The 19,060-nt window shown below is 50.3% G+C and overlaps 1 protein-coding gene and 1 pseudogene across 2 annotated transcripts; one reads left to right on the top strand and one right to left on the bottom strand.

Moving 5' to 3' along the window:
• Positions 1-1,399: 1,399 nt before the first annotated feature.
• On the bottom strand, positions 1,400-19,013 carry LOC147974263 (putative disease resistance protein RGA1; annotated as a pseudogene). Its single transcript, XR_015601931.1, has 5 exons — positions 18,892-19,013; positions 17,199-18,257; positions 15,747-16,717; positions 1,597-2,781; positions 1,400-1,445 (listed from the first exon to the last, which is right to left on the bottom strand). The product of XR_015601931.1 is annotated as a putative disease resistance protein RGA1 (transcript).
• LOC147974264 (uncharacterized) lies at positions 4,015-7,533 on the top strand. Its single transcript, XM_087519377.1, has 3 exons — positions 4,015-4,126; positions 6,729-6,899; positions 6,979-7,533. The coding sequence occupies exons 1-3, from the start codon at positions 4,015-4,017 to the stop codon at positions 7,521-7,523; spliced, it is 828 nt and encodes a 275-aa protein (XP_087375503.1). The 3' UTR covers positions 7,524-7,533.
• Positions 19,014-19,060: the final 47 nt, after the last annotated feature.

Genomic DNA, 19,060 nt, shown 5'->3' with positions numbered 1-19,060 from the left:
TAGGTAGTGTTACTAAGCTGTGGAAGAAATTAACCAACGAAATTTAGTCTTACCCCATCAAAAAAAAAACAATGGAAGGAACATCAATATTAGTAAGTTTGTTCTGGGAAGCAATGAACATATTGTGTGGTGTGATTAAAAGATGGGTCGTGTTCACTTGCTCGGTTCATTGTTACAAGTTCAGCTACACAAACTGACTATCAACACCAATGTTTTAAATAGCGGGCTATGCCAAATAGCGGCGGACCTCAAAATCAGCTATATCGGAGCTATAGCAGGCTATAGCGTAAAATTTGTACATGAGTCCATTTAGCGGCACCTTGCTGAAAAGGCTATAGCGGGCTATAGCAGAGCTATAGCCGGCTATTTAAAACTATGATCAACACTGACTGACATAGCATAAGAAACGGCAGCAGATTTGCGGCCCACCGGCAAAATATATTCAGATTCAGCCAGCTCTGGTATACAAATAAAACTCAGGTTCGGCCATCGACCGGGGAAGCACCAGGTGGCGCCCACCTGGCGTACGTCGGTCAACCTGGCTGACTTCATCAACTCCGTTCTGCTACAAGTAAGTGAGGACCGGATTCGCTTTGCCTACTTGTCTGAATTTGGTTACAGATTCAGTTGTAGAATCTGGTTACATGCCTATCTGAGTTTTGTTTGAGTGCTACTGTTGTCAATCAGTGTGAAGTTTCAGAACCAAACGTACGAAAGAAATAAAGTGACAAAAGCCCCCTGGTTGTGCAACTGGAAACCAGGAAGGGCTACTTGTGTAGTGCCCTGTTTTTGCTCTGTTTTATTTTCAGAACCCGAATTCTTGCTGGCTCAAGATGTTAATCAAGGGTAAGTAATGCTAGCTTTCAGTTCATAGTTCTAAAGTCACGGTACAAGAAACAAACAGATGACTACTATGCATATGCAGTTCTGTTATGGGCTCTGTCTATGCATATGTTCCAACAAACAAAGTGACACCAATCATTCTATCATACAGTCACAGCTCAACCTGGATTCAGAATTGCTAGTACAAAAAGGTTCTTTCTTTACTGATCGAATGATAGACCATCTTCAGTAGTACATGCAGTTAATGTCCCCAGCAGGTATGTATAGTTAACTTATATACATACATACATGCGAAATTAAATAAACACTGCTAGTACTAGCTAGGAACCAAAGAAAACTGGGAGGGATACAAAACAGGGAGCAAGCTACTAGTGTACCTGCCTGCTATGTATCCACTAGTCCAGACTAATCTTGCTCTGCATGCCAAGTTGTGTCAGCAGCACTCTATCTGTATGTAGCTAGCGGGAAGTTAACAATGGAATGTTGCTGCCTCCTTAACTCGTCACTCCTTCCTCTCCAAGAGTCAAGGCAGGGTCATTTTGGTCTTGCCTATCTTCTACATGCTCCTCATCTTCACATTCTGCTTCAGACTTTGACCACTCCTGTCAAGCAAACCGAAAACAGTGGCAAATGCATATTCAGGCTCTAGCATATATTTGAACTACTAAGATGGAATTGAATCAACGATAGTAGATGGAGAAAACAGATTAGCTACACATAATGGAATAGCAATGAGTTACCAATATATATTACCTGTGGTGTGGATCGATGTTTGTCACCATGCTGTACGGCTCGCATGTGTAAAATAGGTGCCATTTCTTTTCAATATGTTCAGCAATATCATCTGCATACCCCTCGACATGCTGAATATGGCTGAACTTGTCCCACTCGGGGCCAGATTTCCCCAAAGCCATGGAAGCGAGTGCCTCTGGGCCGCAGTCCAACAACAAATGACTTGGCTTTACATCTTGCAGGTATGAAGGGAGTGGTCTGTCATAGTAAACTGTCAACACGAGTCTTCGGAGTTGATCCATCCCCTGCAGAGACTCAAGGTTCTGGCAGCGATCGATCTCAAGCTTTTGTAACTTGGGGAAATTGGAGATATTGGTCAGGTCGGGTAAGCCCAATAGATCGAGCTGGACTACAGAAGCCAAGTTCTCTAGAGCCTGGAGACCCTGGACCCTCCATATGGTTAACTTCTTCAAAGCCCTCGCATTGGAGGCAAGGCCGGGAGGGATGCACCTCAATTTGCAACTTGTGATTTTAAGTTCCTCCAAGGCCTGCATAGCTTGCACTTCCTTCTCCCACTCCCACTCCTCCCATTCCACCATTCCACTCAAGGTCATCTCTTGCAGTCTAGAAAATGCAACCACAACCCGGGGTGAAGGATGATGATGGTGACTACTGGGCTGCACAAATTCAGGACCCACACGCTTAATTGCTACAGCCTGGCATACCTCTAGGTACTCCAAACAAGGGAGATGGCACAGTCCATCAGGGAGTTGAGTGCAGCAAGCCAGGTCTTCCAGCACTACTATCTTCAAGGACTTGAGGAGTGTCGTTGATATGTCCCTCATCCATCTTGGGAGCTGGCACCCATAATATCCTCTGATACGAATATCCTGTACGCAAGGTGGAGGACATAGACCATCAAATACCTCCTCAATTACTCTTTGATCTTTTCCGGTGACATTTCCTTTCTTCTGTCCATCATCGCCAAATCCACTGCTGCAGTGTAAGCGCAGCATGGAGAGATACACCTTTTCACTAAGCCTGGTCTTCCTGGCGAATGAATTAGCAGATACATTCTCTAGACCCACTAATCTAATGCACCTAAGATGAGAAAGAGGACCAAGCTCTTCCAAACTGCACCAATCACCATCCATTTGAGACGGGAACCCAAATATTGTCCTCAAATTTTTTAGAGCACGGAAACCCCTAGGTGTCGTGGTTCTAACTCTGACAGTGATGTAGAGGGGTGTGTATGGAGAGGCTAGATCTCAGCTATGGAGAGGTTGTAAACACACAGGGTGTACGAGTTCAGGCCCTTCGCGGAGGAAGTAACAGCCCTACGTCTCGGTGCCCGGAGGCGGTCGATTGGATTATATGCGTGTGAATAACAGAGGTGCGAACCCTTGTCTCGGAGGAGGGGGGTGGCTTATATAGAGTGCGCCAGGACCCCGGCCAGCCCACGTTACCAAGGGTTCAATGTACATTAAGGCGGGGCGTTACTGGTAACGCTGGTAATAAAGTGCTATAATGACCATAAAGACTACTTAATAGCCGACCGTTTGCCTGCGTAGTGACTTTAGATCTCCTGGCAGTCGAGTGGTTGGCTTTATGGTCGAGTGGTAGCTTCTTGGTCGAGTGTCTTAAAGCCGTCGAGTGGGATACCTTCAAGTCGATTGAAAGGTGACTTCTTCCAGGGATGTCCTTGGGTAGGGTTCTTAGAACAGGTCCATGCCCCTACCCTAGGTACATAGCTTCGTCATTAGCCCCCGAATGGATCGAGGTTCGAGTGGGGAAGGAGTTGGGGGTCCTTCCGACTGGTTCCTAGCGTCATAGGAATGTCTTGCACTGGATCAATCGTCATGGATGACGTTGTCAACTTCTTTCGGTCAGCTTGATCCATTCTTAGTCTCTCGTCGAGTGAATTTCCTTGCTTGTGAAATACCGAGTGCCGGCGCGAGAGGGATCTTCTGTTTGATGAGTTGTTTCGCAGCCCGCGGATTTCGCAGGATTTGAACATCGGGAAGCGAGCAGGACGGGCGCGGCCGAAGTAATCGGATGTGATAAGGCGAAAGCTCCTCGATTTCCGCGCCACCTTTTTCGCCACGTATTGCACGCGCGTCTGCTGCGGGATTTGACGGGATAGCCTGGGCCTACCAGTCAGCCACTCGGGAGCGGCCTCTTATAAGCCGCCGGCTCGGGTTTCCAAACAGTGCTCTCTCCTTTCTCTTCTTTCCCCCTTCGCAAAGTCCTCCGCCACCTCCGCTCTCACCCTAGCGCCGCAGACCCGTTCGAGATTCGCCGGCGACGATGGTGAAGGGCAAGACGTCTGCTCTGGAGCGCGCGAAGAAGGCGGCGGTGCAGGGGAAAGGGAAGAAGTCTGCTCGGGACGGATCTTCCTCAAGGACTGCTCTGCCCAGAGGCTGGATCCAGGGCGACTGGATGCCGTCGGTGATTCGGCAGGAAGATCTCGACGATATAGTTGAGGGGGGAGTCATTCCTTACGAAGCTGCGCGCCTCCCAGGGGGAGAAGTCGAGCCCCAACCCCGTGATGGTGAGTGTGTCCTTCTCGCCACCCATATCGATCGAGGGTTTTCTCTGCCTCCTCATCCTTTTTTCCGGAGTTTTCTGAACTTCCTCGGAGCGCAGCTCCACCACTTCACTCCCAACTCTATCGTGTATCTTGCTGATTTCATTTCCTTGTGTGAGGGTTTCCTGGGTTGCCGCCCCCATTAGGGACTCTTTAAGCACATCTTTACTTGCCTCTCCCAATCGGTCAAGAAGGCCAAGTCGAGTGACGAAAGGACGCAGGTGATCCAGCTGTGCGGGGGCCTGGCGATCCAGACGAGGGGAAAGAGTTGTTTTCCATCTATCATTTTCCCAGAGTCGGTCCGTGGTTGGCAGGCGACCTGGTTTTACTGCAAAGACCAGGCGACCCCAGGACAGTCGACTGGGCTTCCCCCTTTCTCTCTCGACCGAGCTCAAAAACCTGCTTCTCTAAAAGTGACGCCAGAAGAAAAGGCCCAAGTCAAAGTGCTGGTTGGTCGAGTGGTTCAGCTTGTCCGCGATGGCGTGACTGGCATGGACTTGCTGGAGGTCTTCCTTCGGAGGCGCATCCAACCGCTCCAGGCTCGCGACCACCCGATGTGGCTGTACTCGGGCCTCGAAGACACCACTTGGATCCACCCGAAGGAGGTCACTGATGAGATGTTGGAGGGGTGGCTGACGAGCATCACAGGAAACAAAGACAACCCCCGAGGCGCCAGGAGGGTTTCTCCACTCGACAACACATACGAAGTGGACCAGGTCTGACTTTATGCTCCCGACTGAGATCTTGTTTTCTTCATTGGTCTTCTTTGAATTGGTCGACTGACTTTTGTCTTGTCTGTTGTTTTCCAGGCAACTACTGAGATGTACTCGACACCCAACGGGGCACAGGAGCCAACTGAGGAAGGGGAGGCGAGCGGAGGTGAGAGTGGAGACGATCAAGGCGAGTGGGAGTCCGATGGCGAAGGAGAGGGAGACGACGACGTCGACTCCAGCGAAGAGGAGGAGGAGGTTGAACCCCCCCCCCCCCCCCCCCCCGCCTGGAGAGGAGATCCAAGCTCACCCACGATCCAGCGCGGGAACGTGGTAAGGCGACCGCTCCTGTTGGGCAGTCGTCGAAACGCCCTCGGACCTCTTCTCCTACGCCGACTGGAAAGGCTCCCAAGCACCCACGCGCGACGCTGTCCAAGCCGCCCAAGGCTCTGCCCAAGATGAAGATGGCTGTGCCCACCATTTCTGGGTAATAATAAAACTTGTTTTCCTTTGTCGACCGTGGACAAATCCTTGGTCGATTCATTGAGCCAACTGACTGACTTTCGAGGTTTGCAGTGCTGCTACTTCTGAGGTCTCCGCCAAGGACGACGAGCAAGAGATGGAGGATGCTGTTACCTCCAACCCTGGTACGATTACTGATGTTCTGCCTTGAGTCGACTGGACACTTATTGCAACTCTGGTCGATTGAATTTTTTCTTGTAGCTCCTTCCCATGTTATCAACCTCCCGGATGACGACGACGACGCGCCGCTGAGAGTGAGAAGGACCAGGGGAGCGTCAGCTAGCAAGACCCCACAATCCACTCCGGTGCCTGAGGCCGTAGCTCGAGACGATGGTGAAACCACTCGGGCTTCTGTGACTTTCGCCATTCCTCTGACGAGTGTGCGGCCCTCGACGTCGACTGCGGATCCGCCTTTGCTTTTTGCCGCGTACCCCGTCCCTGAGGACCAAGCAGCTGCCGCAAAAGAGGCTATACGCCAGGCGGGGATCATGATGGAACAAGTGAAAGTGGCTCGGGAGGCCAGCCAAGCGGCTTATGACGCGAGTTCGGCTCTTCAGAGTAACGTCCAGGTCAGTCGACTCAACACTTGGTCTGTTACAATATGCTGTTTGAAGAATCTCTTTTCCGAAGATCTTTATATCTGTACACCCACCGGGTGTGTCTGCCAATTCTTGGACGAGTGGGGGCACGCTAAGTGCACCCACTGGGTATAGTCCCCGAGACTATGGTGGATTGCTGGCAGTCGACTGTAGTCTGTATATTGTGTTGCTGTAGCTGTATTTCTTCACTCGGTCTGGTCAGGCCATGTCGAATGGAACTGTATCCGGTTGACTGCGGGCAGTCGACTTTTTTTTACAGTGGGGGCACGCTGAGTGCACCCACTGGGTGTAGTCCCCGAGACTACTGTCGAATGTTTTTGATTCGGCTGTAGTCTTAGAAACGCCATCATTGTCTCTTAGTTACTCGGAAGCAACTTATCTTGGACGTCTGTCCACTGATTTTTTCTTTTTGCAGAAATCTTGTGAACTTGTAGCTCGCTATACTGAGTTGGAGAATCAGCAGATCCAGCTCAACCTTAACTTGAAGCTTGCTCAAGAGAATTTGAAGAAGGCGCAAGAAGAAGCAAAAGGTATGGCTGGTGAGGTTCTCCATTCTTGACGAGTGACTTTTCTTTCTTGTCCATTCTTGATGTTGATTTCACTCGACGTGCCGCAGATAAACTGGAAGAAGCTCTGAAGAAGAAGGATCAAGATATTGCAGAAACACAGAAGGAGGTCTTGAACAAAACGAGGCTTGCTGAAGAGAAACTGGCTTCGGTCGTAACTCTTGAGCAGGAGAACTCCAGACTGAAAGCTGCTCTCGAGGTATAGCCAATCAAGAGGTCAGCCGACTGAAGAATGACAACGTGGCTCTGCACGACAAGGCGGGTGAGCTGGCGGGGAAGAGGAACGATCTGGAGGCTTATCTCGGTGGACTCGCCAAGAAGCTGTTCGTCATGCTCGAAGGTAATTACTCTGCCCCGACTGTCTTGCAGTTACCAAGCCTGTGTAGGGCCACTGTCTTACTCTTGAATCGTTTTTGCAGAATTCTGCCAGAACTTCGAAGAGGAAACCAGTCGAGTGGAGCCAAGCTTGGACCCCGCCAATTCTCTCGTGAAGGATGAGGCTGCTATGAACGTGCTCCGACTGGAGTCTCGTGTTACCAGTGTTGTTGACTATCTTGCTCGACTGAAGGTTGCGATGTCACGGACCGACACATCACTCTGGCCTGGGACGACGCTTCAGAACGACCTCGAGTCTCTGATGGCTCGACTGAATGAAGTCCCGGGTCGAGTGGCGGAATGGAAGAAATCTTCTGCTAGATGTGGTGCTGATGTCGCTCTGTCCCTGGTCCGCGTCCATTGCAAGGAGGCGCGCGAAGAAAAGCTGGCCGCCATCCAAGTTGCCAATACCAGGAAGCACAGCTTCAAGACTTCATGGAGACTTTCATCGCTGCTGCCACTCGTATTGCAGACGGGATCGACTTGGACGAGTTCGTCGCCCCTTCCAATCCTCCACCTGAGGAATGAAAAACTTTTATGCTTCACTTTAAATTTGCCTCGGAATGCCGAGTGGATTTGTAACCGTTAAACTCTGCGGAGCCGAGGGCTCGAGTACTTTGATCTGTGGTCTGGGACCTTTAGGCTTTATCTGAACTTGATTTCTCGTTGAATATCTTCATGGTTTGATCCGTCGAGTGGAACTTGATCTTCGCTCGGAATACCCTTGTATTTGTGGCATAACTCCGAAGGAGGAGGTAGCAGTCGACTTGCGCCTCGTCATCCTTGCGGATTGGGTTGTGTCTTGAACTTAGGCGAGCGCTGGGCTGCAGCTAAGCACCCGAGTGGGAGTCTGGCTCGCCACTCGGTAGGATTTTTGAACACTTAGGCGAGCACTGGGCTGCAGCTAAGCCCCCGAGTGGGAGTCTGGCTCGCCACTCGGTAGGATTTTTGAACACTTAGGCGAGCATTGGGCTGCAGCTAAGCCCCCGAGTGGGAGTCTGGCTCGACACTCGGTAGGATTTTTAAACACTTAGGCGAGCACTGGGCTGCAGCTAAGCCCCCGAGTGGGAGGTTTGCTCTCCACTCGGTAGGATTTTTTCAAACTTAGGCGAGCACTGGACTGCAGCTAAGCCCCCGAGTGGGAGGTTTGCTCGCCACTCGGTAGGATTTTTGAACACTTAGGCGAGCACTGGGCTGCAGCTAAGCCCCCGAGTGGGAGGTTTGCTCTCCACTCGGTAGGATTTTTTCAAACTTAGGCGAGCACTGGACTGCAGCTAAGCCCCCGAGTGGGAGGTTTGCTCGCCACTCGGTAGGATTTTTGAACACTTAGGCGAGCACTTGACTGCAGCTAAGCCCCCGAGTGGGAGGTTTGCTCGCCACTCGGTAGGATTTTTAAACACTTAGGCGAGCATTGGGCTGCAGCTAAGCCCCCAAGTGGGAGGTTTGCTCTCCACTCGGTAGGATTTTTTTAAACTTAGGCGAGCACTGGATTGCAGCTAAGGCCCCGAGTGGGAGGTTTGCTCGCCACTCGGTAGGATTTTTGGACACTTAGGCGAGCACTGGGCTGCAGCTAAGCCCCCGAGTGGGAGGTTTGCTCGCCACTCGGTAGGATTTTTAAACACTTAGGCGAGCACTGGCTGCAGCTAAGCCCCCGAGTGGGAGGTTTGCTCTCCACTCGGTAGGATTTTTTCAAACTTAGGCGAGCACTGGACTGCAGCTAAGCCCCCGAGTGGGAGATTTGCTCGCCACTCGGTAAGATTTTTTCAAACTTAGGCGAGTACTGGACTGCAGCTAAGCCCCCGAGTGGGAGGTTTGCTCGCCACTCGGTAGGATTTTTGAACACTTAGGCGAGCACTGAGCTGCAGCTAAGCCCCCGAGTGGGAGTCTGGCTCGCCACTCGGTAGGATTTTTCAAACTTAGGCGAAACGGATTCGCGGCTAAGTCACCCACTGGGGGATTTCGTATGCAAACAAAAGTGACAGCAATTATTGGAACACTCTTGTCTTTGATAAAAATGAACTGCAGAAATTTTTCTTATTACATCTCGTCCGAGGGAGAATTCAAGTGTAAAAGGGGCGAAGCAGTTCCGCATTCCAAGCTCGTGGCTCGTCGATCTAGCGATCAACATTTTAGAGGTGATACGCTCCATTGTGGAGGACTCTGGTGACGATGAAGGGGCCTTCCCAAGTAGTAGCAAGCTTGTGTGGTTTCTGTTGATCCACTCGGAGGACCAAATCTCCTTCTTGGAAGGCTCGACTCTTGACATTCCTGGCGTGGAATCGACGCAAGTCTTGCTGATAAATGGTCGATCTGATCATGGCCATCTCCCTCTCTTCTTCTAGGAGGTCGACTGCGTCTTGCCGGGCTTGTTCTGCTTCATTTTTGGTATAAAGTTCGACTTGGGGTGCGTTGTGAAGAAGATCACTCGGCAGAACTGCTTCGGCTCCATAAACCAGAAAGAATGGAGTTCTTCCAGTCGACCGGTTCGGGGTGGTCCTCAATCCCCACAGAACTGACGGAAGCTCGTCGACCCAAGCACCTGTCGCGTGCTTGAGATCACGCATCAGTCGAGGCTTTGGTCCTTTGAGAATCAGACCATTTGCTCTCTCAGCTTGTCCATTCGACTGGGGATGGGCGACCGATGCGTAGTCGACTCATGTGCCTTGAGAGGCGCAAAAAGCTCTGAACTTGTCCGAATCAAAGTTTGACCCATTGTCAGTGATGATGCTATGTGGGACTCCATATCTGAATGTTAGCCCTCTGACGAAACTGATAGCAGTGCAAGCATCAAGATTCTTGATGGGCTTAGCTTCAATCCATTTGGTAAACTTGTCGACTGCCACAAGCACATGTGTGAAACCGCTCCTGCCTGTTCTCAGTGGACCAACCATGTCCAGTCCCCAGACAGCAAAGGGCCAGACGAGTGGAATGGTCTTCAGGGCTGATGCAGGCTTGTGTGACATGTTGGAGTAGAACTGGCACCCTCCACACTTGTCGACTATCTCCTTTGCCATCTCATTTGCTCTTGGCCAGTAAAATCCCGCTCGGTATGCTTTAGCCACAATGGTCCGAGAAGACGCATGGTGACCACAGGTCCCCGAGTGGATATCATCAAGGATTATCCGACCCTCTTCTGGTGTTATGCACTTCTGACCGATTCCAGTCGCGCTTTCTCTGTACAACTGTCCCTTTATGACTGTGAAGGCCTTGGATCGGCGGACGATCTGTCAAGCCTCTTCCTCGTCTTCCGGGAGTTCTTTCCTTAGGATATACGCGATGTACGGTATCGTCCAGTCGGGAGTGATTGCCAAGACTTCCATGATTAGGTCGACCATAGCAGGGACTTCAACTTCAGTCAGATCTGTGGCACTTTTCGGCTGCGGGGCTTCTTCTATAAAATGATCTTCTTGGACTGACGGCGAGTGAATGTGCTCCAGGAACACGTTGCTGGGAATGGCTTCTCTTTTGGAGCCTATCTTTGCCAAATTGTCAGCCGCCTGATTTTTCAGTCGGGGGATGTGATGAAGCTCTAACCCCTCAAATTTCTTTTCTAACTTTCTCACTGCATTGCAATAACCAGTCATTGCCGGACTTCTGACGTCCCACTCCTTCATCACTTGATTAACCACCAAATCTGAGTCGCCATAGACCATGAGGCGACGGACGCCGAGTGAAATGGCCATGTGCAACCCATACAAAAGTGCTTCATATTCTGCTTCGTTATTGGAGGAATCGAAGTTAATCTGGAGAACGTATCTGAGCTTATCTCCTCGGGGGGAGACTAATACTACCCCAGCACCGGAACCATTCAGCATCTTAGATCCATCGAAGAACATGGTCCAGTGCTCCAAGTGAACTTGAGTCGGAAGTTGCTGTTCAATCCACTCGGCGACGAAATCCGCGATTGCTTGGGACTTGATAGCCTTCTTTGCTTCAAACTTGATATCTAAGGGAAGGAGTTCAATCGCCCACTTAGCCACTCGACCAGTTGCATCTCTATTGTGCAGAATCTCTGACAGTGGGGCGTCGCTGACGACTGTAATGGAGTGGTCAGAGAAGTAATGTGCAACCTTCTTCGTGGACATATAAATCCCATATACAAGCTTCTGGTAATGAGGATATCTTTGTTTTGAAGGGGTCAAAACTTCAGACACATAATAGACTGGGCGCTGAACTCTGAAGGCCTTTCCTTCTTCTTCCCGCTCGACCGTAAGTACTGTACTGGCAACTTGTCCTGTGGCTGCAATGTAAAGCAGCAGAGGCTCTTTGCTGATTGGGGCAGCAAGCACCGGCTGGGTGGAGAGCAGAGCTTTGAGCTCTGCAAATGCTGCATCAGCTTCTGGAGTCCACTCGAACTTGTCAGACTTCTTCATCAGTCGATAAAGAGGCAACGCCTTTTCACCGAGACGAGAAATGAATCGACTTAGAGCGGCCAAGCAGCCTGTAAGCTTTTGGACATCGTGCACGCGCACAGGACGCTTCATCCGGAGTATGGTGCCAACTTTTTTAGGATTGGCATCGATCCCCCGTTCGGAAACGAGAAAACCGAGTAACTTTCCATCTGGAACTCCGAATGTGCACTTTGATGGATTGAGCTTGATATCATACCTCCTGAGGTTGGCAAAGGTTTCAGCAAGGTCAGTCCGCAGGTCGGAACCTTTCCGTGACTTGACCACAATATCATCCATGTATGCCTCCACATTTCGACTGATTTGAGTGAGTAAACACTTCTGAATCATCCTCATGAACGTGGCTCCGGCATTCTTGAGGCCGAACGGCATGGTGACGTAACAGAAGCATCCGAATGGAGTGATGAAAGCCGTTTTGATCTCGTCGGGTCCATACAGACAGATCTGATGGTACCCAGAATAGGCGTCTAGAAAAGACAATCTCTCGCACCCCGCGGTCGAGTCGACTATTTGGTCGATGCGAGGGAGAGGAAAATGATCTTTCGGGCAGGCCCGATTGATATGTTTGAAATCAATGCACATGCGAAGTGACTTGTCCTTCTTGGGGACCATGACGACATTGACGAGCCACTCGGAGTGGTAAATCTCTCGGATGAACTCCGCTGCTAAGAGCCGAGCCACCTCCTCGCCAATGGCTTGCTTCTTATGGACGGCGGACCAACGAAGATGTTCCTTTACAGGCTTGAATTTTGGGTCGACTCGTAGACGGTGCTCAGCCAGCTCTCTGGGAAGATGTCCCAGTTCTCACAGAGGAGCTGGACGAGCGCTTCTTCCTATTTGGAGTCGAGCGTCGTTGAGATGTGAGTCGAGGCAGCATTGGTGTCGGTCGGGTGAATGTGGGCCATCTTTGTTTCGCCGGACGACTGAAAAGCTGATTCTGAAGCAGGCTTCTTAGCTCATAGCAACTCACTCGGATCTGCAGTCTTCTGATACTTTTGCAGCTCAACAACTGCCATCTGAGCGTCTGCAATCTTTGAGCCTTTCTGAAAATACTCTTCTGCCTTCTTCCGATTGCCTGTAACAGTGATCACACCTTTGGGACCAGGCATCTTCAATTTGAGATACACATAACATGGTCGAGCCATGAAGCGTGCGTAAGCTGACCTGCCCAAAATGGCATGATAAGCACTTTGGAAGTCCACAACCTCGAATGTCAACTTTTCCTTGCGGTAATTCTTTGAATCACCGAAAACCACATCAAGAGCAATCTGGCCGAGTGATTCGGCTTTCTTCCCAGGAATGACTCCGTGGAAGCTCATGTTACTGGTACTGAGCCTGGACATTGGAACGCCCATTCCTTTCAATGTTTCAGCATACAGTATGTTCAGGCCACTGCCACCATCCATCAGGACTTTGGTCAGTCGAGTGCCTTCGACAACTGGGTCGACCACCAGAGCCTGCCTCCCAGGGGTGGCAATGTGCGTAGGGTGATCAGACTGGTCGAATGTGATGGCAGTCTGAGACCACTTCAGATAACTGGGTGTTGCCGGAGCAACCATATTCACCTCATGGTTAATGACTTTCAGTCGACTTTTGCTTTCGATATCAGCAAAAATCATCAGGGTGGAATTGACTTGGGGGTATCCATCGTCACTATCTTCCTTATCCTCAACCCTGTCTGACTCTTTTTCCTTATCTTTGGACTGCTTGCCCTGAAACTGCTGGATCTGGAGCCGGCACTGTCGAGTGGTATGCTTTGGGTAAATAAAGTTACCCTCTTCATCTTTCTTGGTGTGGATGTGACATGGCAGGTCCAAAACATCATTTCCATCTTGATCCTTGACTTTCTTGGGCTTTCAGGGGCCCTTGGGTTTTCCCTTGAATTTTCCCTGGGTTACGGCCAGGGCCTCCCCAGGGGCGGCCGGCTCGGCCTTCCGCTTCTGTTTCCGACTGGAGTTTCCTCCGGTTTCTTGGGCGACTGCCTTGTGCTTGCCACTCCGGAGTCGATCTTCGTCTTCACCATTAGCGTATTTGGTGGCAATCTCCATCATCCGATTCAGAGACATCTCTCCAGTTCGACCGAACTTCAGATTTAATTCCCTGTACTTAACGCCTTCTTTAAAGGCACAAACTGCTTGGTGATCTGGCACATTCTCAACCGTGTGATGCAATGTGATCCACCTCTGGATGTAATCCCTCAGAGTTTCATTCGGTTTCTGCACGCAAGACCGCAATTCTATAAGACCTACAGGTCGCTTGCATGTTCCTTCAAAGGTTGTGACAAACACTCGGGAGAGGTCCTCCCAAGTGTAGATGCTGCTGGGTGCTAACTGATTCAGCCACGCTCTGGCTGAGCCCTCCAACATGAGAGGCAAATGTTTCATAGCTACTTCATCATTGCCACCGCCAATCTGGACAGCCACTCGGTAATCTTCGAGCCAAGTGTCAGGCTTAGATCCACCGGTGAACTTGCTGACTCCAGTCGCCAGCCTGAAGTTGGGAGGAATCACTGCTGCTCGGATGGCTCGACTGAAACACTCTGGCCCCGAAGCATGTACTCTGCTGCTGGCAGGCGCATCTCTGTCCTGGCCTTCTCGATGAGCTCTGTTCCTGTCAACCAAACCTTGAACGAGGATGGACCTCGCATCAAAGCCTGGGTCCCTAGGGTCGACTGGAATCCTTCGCCCAACACTATGAGGGCGTCTGTCATCTTGCTGTCGAGGCGCATACGACCCACTCCTCGGGGGAGGGGTTGGCACTCGACGTCGGCCATCACGATCGAATCGGTGATCATACTGCTCATTTCTTCTGTACTGATCGTGCCGGTCTCCACGTCCCTCACGCCTCGGGGGCGATCTCGGGCTGTGAGCCGACTGGACTGTATCCGTTGCAACGGATCGACTGTGGATCCTATTCCGCGACTGAGAAACAGCGGAATTCTGGTTTCCCGCCGCCCGGAGCAACGCTCTGATCTGCAACAAGCCCCTGCCAGCCTCCGACTGGGAGGGCTGAATCGATTCTGCTATACGGGCCGCGGCGGCCAAATTCTGAACTGGGGTTCGATATAGCTGCGTCGGCGGGAAGAGCTGACATCGACTGGACTCGGGAGCTCGCTGACGCGCTTTCTCGTTGAGTATTTGCTGGAGATTCTCCAGTCGAGTGCGCTCGGCCAAGTTAGCCAAGCGCGCGTCCTCCAAGGCCCGGGCCTCGGGGGTTTCTCCAACGATAGGAGTGTGGAGTGCGTCCATGTTCCGGCGGTGAAGCTCCTCGCTGCGATGATGTGAGAGGTTCGGGGAGATACTCATCGTGGGGATGCGACGGGTCGCCCCCACCCGCGCGTCCATCAGCGCGAGGGAAACCGGGAGGACTGTGTGTTCCATCGACCGCCAGAACCTCAGCCGCTGGGTCGCTGCTGTCGCACTCGGATGCGGTCTCCGCGGAGCCAGTCGAACAGGCCGCAGAGGGATTCGTCGGGCTCGATTGCCGCAACTTGTGGGGTGGCCGACTGGCGAGCCACGGCGTGCCTCACCCACCTCTGAAGTCTCGACCGACCGGAGCGCTTGCGCCGGTGGGAGACAGGGCGGGGAGGCGACACGGGGGCCGACTGATACTGGGTCGACGGCTGCCGCAGGAGGACGCCACGAATGCATGCGCGGAAGTGCGTCGCACCGCGGACGGGGAGCGCGTTGATGTCGAGTGGTGCCTCCTGAAGTCAAGCGGAGTCGTCGGCGATGAACATGAGCGCGCCGAGACGGATCTCGCGGCCCTCCACCAAAACTCCGCACGAAACCATGATCAAAGGGATCGGAAAAAATCGCAACTTCTCCAACTAGGCGCTAAGATTCCTGCCCCACGGTGGGCGCCAACTGTCGTGGTACTAACTCTGACAGCGATGTAGGGGGGTGTGTATGGAGAGGCTAGATCTCAGGTATGGAGAGGTTGTAAACACACAGGGTGTACGAGTTCAGGCCCTTCGCGGAGGAAGTAACAGCCCTACGTCTCGGTGCCCGGAGGCGGTCGATTGGATTATATGCGTGTGAATAACAGAGGTGCGAACCCTTGTCTCGGAGGAGGGGGGTGGGTTATATAGAGTGCGCCAGGACCCCGGCCAGCCCACGTTACCAAGGGTTCAATGTACATTAAGGCGGGGCGTTACTGGTAACGCTGGTAATCAAGTGCTATAATGACTATAAAGACTACTTAATAGCCGACCGTTTGCCTGCGGAGTGACTTTAGATCTCCTGGCAGTCGAGTGGTTGGCTTTGTGGTCGAGTGGTAGCTTCTTGGTCGAGTGTCTTAAACCCGTCGAGTGGGATACCTTCAAGTCGATTGAAAGGTGACTTCTTCCAGGGATGTCCTTGGGTAGGGTTCTTAGGACAGGTCCATGCCCCTACCCTAGGTACATAGCTTCGTCACTAGGCACAGCAGTTACATATGTGCCATCAATGTCAAGAAATCTCAGTTCTTGTAGTTTCACAATGCTATCAGGTAATTCCAAAAGATTCTCACAACCCTCAAAACAAATATGTTGCAAGAATTTCATCTTGTGGATGTCCGGTGGCAAGCTATTTATACCATTGCACTCTTTTACTGCCAAGTACCTCAAGTGTTTCAGTTGATGCAAAGATTCAAGCAATGTAGCACAATTTGTAGACTCCATATGTAGAGTTCGCAGACTTGAAAAGCTAATCAATGAAGCACCAAGCTGAATCTGGAAATTCCCGATTAATATTATGGATCTTAGTGACTTTTGCTCTTGTAGACTTCTCCACTTAAGTCCAGATGATTCCACTTCTTCTGTTTCTATAGAAAACCAAAGAAACCTCTGCAAACTAAGTTTACGACAAACAGATTTTCCATTATTAATTGTTAGTGCTTCATTTCTAGACACAAATTGAGCAAACGACCGAACAACATCATGCATGTTGCAAACATGTTGACCAGCATATGATGTATTTGGCTCTATAAGATTTCTTAGTACTAACTCCTTATGGTACTCAACTCCTAATTCTTCCAGTCTATCTGAATCCCCATGAACAAATCCTTCACCAATCCACATGCCGACATACTCGTTATCATGTAATACTGTCCTTTTAGGTTTAAGTGAAAAATGCAAGAAGCATTGTTTTAAACAAGGGGACAAGTCCTCATAGCTAAGATATATTGCATTATTTAGCTCCTCTGGCATTTGAGATACTGACCAAATAGCATCATTCAGAACCTTTTCCCAACCAAGCCGTTCTTTCTCCTTCTGGCATAGGAGTCCTCCCATTACTTTTATAGCAAGCGGTAATCCGTCACATTTTTCTATAATTTGCAATCCGATATCCTTCAGCATATCAATCGCTGGTTCACTTCTGTCCATTCCAAGAATCTGCAAGTAGTTGAAGCCCATATGGACAATAAGAAACACATAACATTATTGAGTGGCTAGTGGTGGTTGTCTGCTACGTAAATTAGGTTGGCAAGAGAACGAGCAAAAAAATAACCCATTGGTTAATAATTATTTTGGATCTACGACCATGTGGATTTCGTGATGCGTTGATGTCCTTGCCATTCTTTTAACACATAAAATGATCTAATTAGCAAGTCACTCTCGGCATAAGTGTACACATTGGCCACACCAACAGCATGTACTCTACACATGCAAATGACAATGTATCGAGTTTACTGTGGAGGACGTACAAGCAGTTTGGTGTATGCATTTTCCTTGTTTACTATATATTATGAGTACTACTGATGTTCATCAAGCAAGCACTGAAGTACATCATAATACGGCTGTGTTTATTAATGCATAGACTATTTTTTACTTAAGATAGAATATACGTTACTGGTAGTAATAGGTATGTACTCACCTGCTTCCTGAGCAATAACCAAGCATCCTCGGGTCCTAATTTGTCAACATGATGGTACGGCTCCATGGCTCTTATTCCCCGTGCAACAACTTCATACCTTCTGGTGGCCAAGACCCGGCTACCGGAGGCTCCGTGACTAAAGGGTGTCATCAACAACCTGTTCCACTCATTGACACCCCACATGTCGTCCAACACAAGAAAGAACTTCTTGTCCTTGATAGCACTGACAAGAGCCGGCACAAGTAAGGCTTTATCTTGAGACCCGCCCCCAGGCCCAGGCAGGTTTCCATCAGCGGCACTGATGGCTGTCCTCAATAACTCAACCTCGCTGAACTCTTGTGTGATACTTGACCATATCATTTTTGAGAACTTGGCTTGCATGGCCTCATCATTGAAGACCCTCTTGCTGAGGGTGGTCTTGCCGATTCCCCCAACACCAACGATGGCAAACACCATGATGCCTTCACTATTGTCACTTGCCTCCTTCATTAGCAGCTCTACAAGCGCTCTCGTGTCTTCTTCGATCTTCTCCCCAATCACACCTGAGAGCTCCAACACTGGATGGGTCTTGCGGTCAACATGAGGAGGGTGGTTCGTCTTCCGGTCTTCGTAGCTTTCTAGTGATAAAGTTGAAACCACGTCCCCTCTCGCAGATGTCATCCAGCTGTTGGTTGAGCAACTTGATGCGGGTGCCGAGTCGTGGGCGTGGAGGGGGTTCCGCATGCAGAAGAGCAGGGGGTTAAGGCAGCCCATGTACTTTGATGGACCTTGCTCCATGGCCTTGAGATGACAAAGGTCAAGGATGTCGGTGGCGAGGTACATGGCACGCTTCAGGTCCTCCACCCAGGCACATACGCTCTTGTCCGTGATGTTCCTCCTATCAGCATCTTCAAGGAAGTTGTTGAGGTCTCTGAGCTTGACGCTCAAGTCATTGATCTGACCGGATACTCCGATCAGCATGGCCACCTCGTCTGTGGCCATGTCGGCGAGCATCTTGGTCACGTAGGAGGCCAAGGCATTCAGAACTCCCGTCATTAGTTTCTTGAGCTGCTGCTGCTGCTGAAAACATGCAGAAAAGTAAAAATTAATACATCAACAATCCCTTCCTTCCTGTACTACACAAATGGAAGATTTGTACTAAAAGGATCTGAGCTTAGTTTTTGTACTTCGGAGATTAAAATCAAGTGTGTGGAGATTGAAACTTTGCGTAAAATCAAAGGTTTGTAGTAAAAAAATCGACGCGTTGTACTAGGCATATCAAAGCTTGAAAAACTGAGAGCTTCCAGCTAGGCAAATGAAAGCTTGAAAACCTCAGAGCTTCCAGCTGGGCAAATCAAAGCTCTCTAGTAGTACCTAAACAAGTCAATATCAGAGATTTTGCACTAGTAGTACCTAAACAAGTCTGAGCAGAGGGCTTCCTTCTTAAGAGCTACGTACTTAAATGTGTACTGCACTGTCCAAAACCAAAGTTTTGCGCTAGAAAAATCAGAGCCTCCTACTACCATAGCTTAAAAAACTCAGTTCCTTGTACTAAACCAATCGGATCCCCTAGACAGGAAACAAATCACTATCAGAAATTTTGCACTAGTACTAGACAATTCGGAGCTTGTGATCCTAGAAAACCAGAATCGTCCCCCATATTCAGATCTGAGGAGACACTGGCTTGGAGGAAGAGGAAGGGGGTCCTCCTCACCTTGTACGGCGCCTGAGGCAATGTTGGAGGAAGCGGGCGTCGGCGGATCTCGTCACGGCGGAGAGAGGGGAGAGAGAGTGAGCACAGTAGCCAGGGTTGGAGGGACGCCAAGGGGAAAGCGAGGTCCTTTACTAAAGAAAGTGAGATTGGACGGCACTGGAGCGGATTG

Source organism: Triticum urartu, chromosome 4A, assembly GCF_056163025.1.
Source record: "Triticum urartu cultivar PI428250 chromosome 4A, HENAU_Tu73, whole genome shotgun sequence".
NCBI lineage: Eukaryota > Viridiplantae > Streptophyta > Magnoliopsida > Poales > Poaceae > Triticum > Triticum urartu.
This window is presented reverse-complemented; position numbering and strand designations above follow the sequence as displayed.

Bases quoted from the DNA above. Each gene is read 5' to 3' on its own strand.
- LOC147974264 (XM_087519377.1), top strand. From the start codon at position 4,015: ATGCCGTCGGTGATTCGGCAGGAAGATCTCGACGATATAGTTGAGGGG. The intron at 4,127-6,728 runs GTGAGTGTGTCC...ACTCTTGAGCAG, and splicing joins CGAGCCCCAACCCCGTGATG to GAGAACTCCAGACTGAAAGC. The intron at 6,900-6,978 runs GTAATTACTCTG...TCGTTTTTGCAG, and splicing joins GCTGTTCGTCATGCTCGAAG to AATTCTGCCAGAACTTCGAA.